Raw genomic sequence first — 7,500 nt, 5'->3', positions numbered from 1 at the left:
TCACTCAATTGCACAAGAAGCTGTAGTTTGCGTATAGCGTTTCTTTTTACTGTACACTGAGGAAAGAGGGCACACACAGTAAAACGCCTGTGCAATAACAAAACAGAATATGCAAAGTGCGATCTAATGTTTCAGTTTAATTTGGACCAGCACGCTAAAAAATACTCTTGATGAACGCTGAGCTAAGCTTGCTCCCACTGACACTACTTCTTTCACAGTAGCTCTGGACTGCAGTCTACATGCAGACTGTGTACTGGAGCATATGGGATTTATTTGCTATAATGTAACAATAGTCCACTACATCTGTGTGGTACTGCAGACCGCAGTCATAGCTTTCATTTAATCATGTAAATTGTGTATAATATTCTATACTTACACTCCAAAGCTCTGAAACAGTCTTCCTTTGCATGTCAAATCCTGTCTTACGAATGACAGTTTTAACAGATATCTTTTATCTTTTGTTACACGGTACATACATAGCTTGACAATGTTGTCAAGCTCACCTACCGGTACTTTATTTATTTATATTATTTATTTGTCACTCCCAAGTTCATTTATTTGTCTCATTAGCATCATGGTCTCTGTTGTTATGTGTTTGCAGTTGTATTGTCATGCTTGGTGAAGGATCGGAGTTGTTTTGTAAATGTCCTATGAAGCTTAAACTTTCCGTATACCTTCTACACAGTAGTACTTGAATTCAGTACAGCACTTGCAGCTACTGTACAAACAGTAATTCTACCCAACAATTATCAAAATGACTGCATTCAGAAGTGTGAGTATTCATGTCTTCCTTACAACCACTCTATGTTGCCATGAGCTTCTGGCCAGACCTGTCAAGGAAAGCGCTTGCGATTTTAGACTGTGTGGATCACCCTCTGTATGGGGAGTTTGAGCTTATGCCATCAGGCAGAAGGTTTAGACTTAGGCCCAATCTCAATTCACCCCTTACCCCTACCCCTTACCCCTCCAAACGGAGTCTGTCTGGCCGAACCCCTCATTTTTGAGGGCTACAAAGTCCTCCCCCTTACCTCTACCCCTCTGCCTTAACGACTATTGGGATACCCCTACCCCTACACAAAACGGAGGGGGGGGGGGGGGGGGGGGGGGGGGGGGGGGGGGGGGTAAAGGGTAGGGCCAAGGGGTGAATTGAGATTGGGCCTTACAACCCAAAGGACTAATAGATACAAATGCTCCTTCATCTGCACAGCTATGTTAAATAATGCTGCCTCCTGCACTTTGCAGCCTTACATTTTTTTGCACATTGGACTGGTATTTTAATCTCCATGTCTTGAACTGACCTTTTATCTCTTTTATTCTATTTGTCTCTTCTTTTATTTTGTCTCTTGTTTTTATTGTATAGATTTTTTTCAATTCTGTGTTGTCTGTGTTTAATTGTGCTGTGTTGACTCCAGGTACCTGTCTTTATGTTGTTTTTAAGTCTATTTGTTGTCTGTTCTGAATGTCTTTACCTGCTACAAACCTAATTTCCCCCTTGGGGTACAAATAAACTTAAACTTGAAACTTGAGAATGACATAGGCTCTGACGGTAGGGCACTGGGCTGCTACGCTGGCGACCCGGGTTCGATTCCGGCCCGGGTCCTTTGCCGATCCTTCCCCATCTCTCTCTCTCCCCAGTCATTTGTTGTCACACTCTCAACTGTCCTCTTAAATAAAGTCAATTCAATGTTGTTGAAATATCTCCTCCTCCCAGCCCTCCCTCCCCCCGGCATACTTGCGTAACTCCTTTGGAATGACTGATGAACTACCGGCAACTCACACTGGTCCAGCCAGAGTGCTCCGTACTCAATCACCCTCTTGACTCTTGCCCAGGTAGTTAAGTAGCTACTGCATACAGTTAGCTAGCTCATTTAGAATGGCTGACAGCTGAATAGTCCAGTGTGCTGAACACTCCATCCCACTCACTCACCCTCTGAATCAGAAAAAGAGGCAGTAAAGTTGTGGGGCCAGCCGTGGGGTAATGCCACAGGAGTTGGGACTGTGTAGATCATAGGGTTGCAGGTTCAATCCCCACCTTTACCAATCCCTTCCTCCCTCCATGGCTAAAGTGCCAACATTAGCACTGCTCCAGTGTACTCCGTGCACCATCCCTCTCTAACCCCCTGGATCTTGCCCAGGTTATAACACACAACCTATGGTACAACACATACCTACGGTACAACACATAGTTTATTAACACCTTTTGCGCAGACGACCCCATGTTATAACTTTACTGTCACCAAAATTGTAATGACCAAGCCTACATCTCTTATTTGAGGCTCCCTTAATGTCATAGCAATGTTTTTATGATGTAGTTGAATCTTTTCAACAATGAGTGAACGGGCCCGCCGGCAAGCTCATCTGCACAATAAGCTTCAAATGGTTTAATTGCTGAACTAATATTAAAAGAGAATTCCAGACCGTTTCAACATGCAGTTGTACTGCTCATGCTACCCTTGACTTGTCAGTACCCAATGACGCTTCAGCCCTTTTTGAGATCCTGGTAATTCTGATGGGGGCATAGTTTGTTTACATTTTTGTAAACATCCTCCAAGTATCACCCTGAAAGTTTTGCAACATCAGCCGACACCTTAACTCAGCAATAACTTCTGGGATGATATTTGGAGTATGTTAAGAGACTGGAAAAAAGAGAAAAAAAAACGCTGTCCGGTACTGATGAGTCAAGGGTCGAGTGGGCAATAAATCTGCATGCTGAAATTCTTCTTAAAACCTAGTCCAGTGTACCCCACATTTCATCTCTCACAAATAGTACACTACTTGCTGAACACTGCACAGTATCCTCAAAGCACAACAACACCGTCAACAGAGTCAACATGTGTTTCACACCCACTCACCCTCTGAATCTTGCCCAGGTAGTAGAGTCCGTCCGACCAGCAGCAGAGCACGTACTGGCCCACGCTGAGGCTGCTCTCCAGAGCGCTGGTGCTGCGCTCCCGCTTGGCAGGCCTCTTGGTCTGCTCCGGCCCTGTGGAGGCTTGCTGCTCCAGGCTGCCCGGCAGGTAGCCTCCTCCTCCACTGCTGCCCTCTCTGTAGGCCGACTCCAGCATGCTGCCCTCACTGCACACTGCACCTGACACACCACTCACTCACACAGGTCTGTGTCTATGCACACATGCACACACACACACACACACACACACACACACACACACACACACACACACACACACACACACACACACACAGGTATGAAGACTTATTTGTACACAGAAACAGGCACACATATACTGAACATACAAAAAAGTTCAAGTACGCAAACATTTGCATGCATGCTCTGAGATAACACAAACACCGTGCCAGTACTGCTGTCAAATGAAGTACAGTCTTGAAAGCCACTGCCTTTCCTTTGATTTTCCTGCTTTCATTCTCCTCATCATGGACTGTCTGTCAGTAAATGTTGGAATATCATATTTCAAAAGCTTATCAGTGGGCCATGCATGTCAAAAAATAAACATTCTTATTCAATAGGCCTAATTTCACAGACAGACAGCCACACAATGCTTTATCCACAGGCTGCGATTCATGTTTCATTTGAGAGCACTGCTGAAAAGTCCCCGTCATTTTGATAAGTCTGAGCTGTCAGACCACAAACGGCGCTCAAACCCACAAGCTAGCTCTCCCTCCGAGGGTGATTCAAATCTTGACATTTTTCTGAGGCACGTTAGGATGTCATCAAATGAATCGCACGGGCGGGTTTTGAATTAATGCTGGGAGCGAGCTATAGCTGAGAGAGAGAGAGAGAGAGAGAGAGAGAGAGAGAGAGAGAGAGAGAGAGAGAGAGAGAGAGAGAGAGAGAGAGAGAGAGAGAGAGAGAGAGAGAGAGAGAGAGAGAGAGAGAGAGAGATGACATGGCTCAGAACAGTAGTGAGACTCCAAGCCAAGGATCTTTCAAACCTGTCCTATTTTTGGGGCACCACCGGGGACTGGCGGTTGAGTCAGTTGCGCCAAACTGTGATTGATATCAAAACTAATGCTGAAACTACGCAGGGTAGCAGCACAGAAACGCCCTAAAACTGTTGAAATCTCAGCCGCAGTATTGTACGACGAGATGACTTTAAGAGTCAGTCAGTTTATCTTTTTTTATACGCCCAGAACGTTACAACGGAAGAGTATTGGCTGTAGCAGGTTTATCCATAAAGAAGGCCAGTTAGAAATGCGCATTTTGGTTCGTAGTAGGTTCGTAGTGGCCAGCGGAAAGCTCCTCCTACACATATTTGTTACGCACTTCTTTGAATCTTGTTGAGCTGAGGGGAGGCGAGGCATTCGAACTGCGCGTTCAAATCAACAAGTGCAAGCCCAATGAGTCAGGGCCGAAACTCCAGAAGCATCGATAAGTTTCAAAATGTTTCAGTGTGCACTAGTGCAGAACACAACTTTTCCTCTGGCAGACTCAGATGAACACATCAAGCAGCTAGCGAGCTAACTCTGGTGTTTATATAACGCGTTGTGATAGTTTTGCCATTGCAACGTATCCTACTCTGTTATTTCGAAAAACCTTCGACCCAGTCCATTCATGCATTTGTCAGATTGTATCTGCAGCATTTAAGTCATGTAACAAAACTGCATCCGTAACTGACAACTTCGGGCCACAAACTTGCTGTACTGAAGCTTTGCAAACAGGCGTCTCTGAATCAGGCAGGGCTGCACTGAGTTTTGCTATGAACATCTAGCGCCAAAACAAGTATCGTTAGCTGACCAAAAATGACAAATCTCAGACACCATTATGCACTACTTTTACAGCTCAGAATCGCCAACTGTTCTGTAAAAGCAACATGAGGCGGAAAATGCAACAGGTTTAAGAAAACGGGAAATATGTTAACGGCAGACAAACACAACTTACATGAGTACACTAACGTTGACTATCATACATTAACTTACAGTCGCCCGAGGCGTTATATTTGGCTACTTGTTTTTGACTTACCTAGAATGGTCTCCGAAATATCCTTCAAAGTTCCCCAAAAGCGCATAAAGTATTCCACGAGCACTGTGTTCCATTCGCAAAGACGTATTTTTCTGTACTTGAGGACAGTGTGCAGCACTCCAATTCAGACTGTGCAAGTCGCCATTTTTTCACTTTTTCCCGCGAATCATTTACGTTTTGCTTGTGTAATTACTATAGCAGCATCATCAAACAGGAAGTTCGGTGTTTCAAGTTTTGGTTCAAATTCTCTTCCTCTCACTCCAGTGATAGGCTAATAAAGATGCAACAGCTCAGTTTCTGTTGAAAATGATAATGTATTCATATGGTGGAGCATAGTGCATTTTGAACAAAATGAACATAGGCTAACCCAAGACACAGCCATTTAGAAGCATTATAAAATGCCACTCGTCTAGCCAGGCCCAATAAGCCCATGATTAGAAATGCTGTTTATTACCTATCTTGATTCATTTTAGTTACAGTTTCAATTCATGTGCATAGGATTTGCATTATTCCCTTATTTTATGTTCTATTATATTTTATATTATTTTGTCTGAGGTGGCTGGCCTAGTTTTTGTGTTATCAACTCGTCAGCTATAGCCTAACACTGCAGATGTTTTGTGTTGCGCTTGTCTTGACCAATGTGCTTGACACAAGGTTCTTCGGCATCTGTGGGGACAAATGCCCACCTCGCTCTACCACCAGATGAAGCCTATGGACACACACACATAGCCTATTAAATAATAATAATAATAATAATAATAATAATAATAATAATAATAATAATAAATAAATAAATACATAATAAATCTTTGTACATTCGCATACTTGGAAATATTAATAAATGGTATCTTTAATGGGTGCTCTTGGCCTACTGTGACAAGATTTGTGTGAACCCACACTGCAGCAAACTATTTGATCTGTAGGGCAAAATACCGTAGGCCTACTTTAAAAACCATAGATGTATTTGCCCATATGCAAGGCTTTAATGTGGACCACTCCAAAACATCCTTATTAAGCCCACCATGCGAGGTGATACTGATTAGTAGGCCATCACCGTGTTCTTGCTTAGTCAGACACAACACCAGACAGACCCATTGTTGCAGTCAGAGAGGAATGTTCTTCTGAATTTAATGGTTGATTGTAATAAGCGCTATTTCACAAACATATTACCAGGCTATAGGCCTATTTGAATATCAAGAACAGCTTGAAAATGCAAAGTCATTTCATCACTTGGAGCCTTTTGGCTGTTAAATAAATAAAAATGAAACTATTATGCAAAAATGACAGCATAAATTATCATACATTTGGGAAAATGCGGGTAAACACATAACATGTAATATCCCAAACCAATGAAAGATTATTATTCTGACAGAAATCCCCATGCCTTCAAGCCATCTGCTCAAATCAATCGGAAACCTTTAGGCTTTTAGGTAATTTTCACTGGAGTTTTCAAAGTGTTTCATCGTGAGAACATAATGTGTTTCATTTCAGCACTGAAGGGTCTTTCATGGTTTTAGAGAACTTTATTAAGTTAAAAAAAACTTCATTGACGTCTAAACAGATTCAGCATATTTCCGTATGGATATGACCTTTCAGACACATTCTCAGCAACCTTTGAAGATCAAGAACCTGCAAACTGCACTTGTCTCAGGGGCTAACTAATATCTATGCTGAGAACTGGATGAAATTGGAAAGAATGAAAGACAAAGAGCCTTGAGAGTAGGAGGGCTTGCTAGCCGGAAAATACATTGGCAATGAGGAAGGTAGCAGCTGGTAAGGTTGGCAGGTGTCAAAAAAGTCACAATGGAATTGATTGGGTGTACACCTGCGGGATGTCCATCGTGCATCCCCCCCCAGACACACACACACACACACACACACACCACCACCACCACAACCAAAATGAAAAAGAAATACATGAAACTTCCAAAGTGATTTAATAGCTCTTCAAGTCCTAAATCAAGATAATAAGAAAAAGGCTCCACTGTTACATAATGTGTGTGCCACATTACATTATTACATTACTACAGTTACATTACACTTGGCTGACACTTTCATCCAAAGCGATTTACAGATAGGCCTATTACAGGGTATTGGTTACAGTCCTTGGAACAATGTGGGGTTAGGTGATCTGCTCAATGTCACTTCAGCCATGGAGGGAGAAAGGGATTGGTAAGGGTGGGGATTGAACCTGCAACCCTGTGATCTACAGTCCAACTCCTCATTAGAACATTAGAATCGCCTCTGGTCATATCTAGCATGTGTGTTAATCCGGCCATGCATGGTTGTCAAGCCACCACTCATGAGGACGTGTCCACGACGCACTTGATGAACAGGGTGTCCCCCCTGCAGTAGGCGTGCTTGGTGGAGCTCAGCTTGGCCAGGGGGCAGAAGCAGGGGCAGCCGCTGGCCACGTTCATGTCCGTCGCGGGTCGCTGGAAGGAGGCCGAGGACAGGTCTGGCCGGAATGCGTCCAGAACGTGCTCTTTCTGGTTCTGGTCTATGAGGAAGAATGTGACCTGTGAAGTGGAGGAGACAGGAGAGAGAGGCGGGATGGCAGC

The 7,500-nt window shown here is 43.5% G+C and overlaps 2 protein-coding genes across 3 annotated transcripts in view; both read right to left on the bottom strand.

Moving 5' to 3' along the window:
• The window catches only part of phf19 (PHD finger protein 19), a 54,347-nt gene extending 49,242 nt beyond the window's left edge, over nt 1-5,105 (bottom strand). For both annotated transcript variants that reach the window (XM_063195740.1, XM_063195741.1), the window contains exons 1-2: nt 4,940-5,105; nt 2,853-3,120 (exon numbers count right to left, since the gene is read on the bottom strand). In XM_063195740.1, the coding sequence (XP_063051810.1) occupies nt 2,853-3,065 (213 nt within the window). In that variant the 5' untranslated portion in view covers nt 3,066-3,120; nt 4,940-5,105. The remainder of the gene's footprint in view (nt 1-2,852; nt 3,121-4,939) is intronic.
• A 1,752-nt stretch (nt 5,106-6,857) lies between these two features.
• traf1 (TNF receptor-associated factor 1) overlaps nt 6,858-7,500 on the bottom strand; it is a 28,860-nt gene continuing 28,217 nt past the window's right edge. Inside the window, exon 10 of the mRNA XM_063194592.1 lies at nt 6,858-7,458. Coding sequence (XP_063050662.1) covers nt 7,240-7,458 — 219 coding nt within the window. The 3' untranslated portion in view covers nt 6,858-7,239. The remainder of the gene's footprint in view (nt 7,459-7,500) is intronic.

The sequence above is a fragment of the Engraulis encrasicolus genome, chromosome 3 (assembly GCF_034702125.1).
Source record: "Engraulis encrasicolus isolate BLACKSEA-1 chromosome 3, IST_EnEncr_1.0, whole genome shotgun sequence".
NCBI lineage: Eukaryota > Metazoa > Chordata > Actinopteri > Clupeiformes > Engraulidae > Engraulis > Engraulis encrasicolus.
This window is presented reverse-complemented; position numbering and strand designations above follow the sequence as displayed.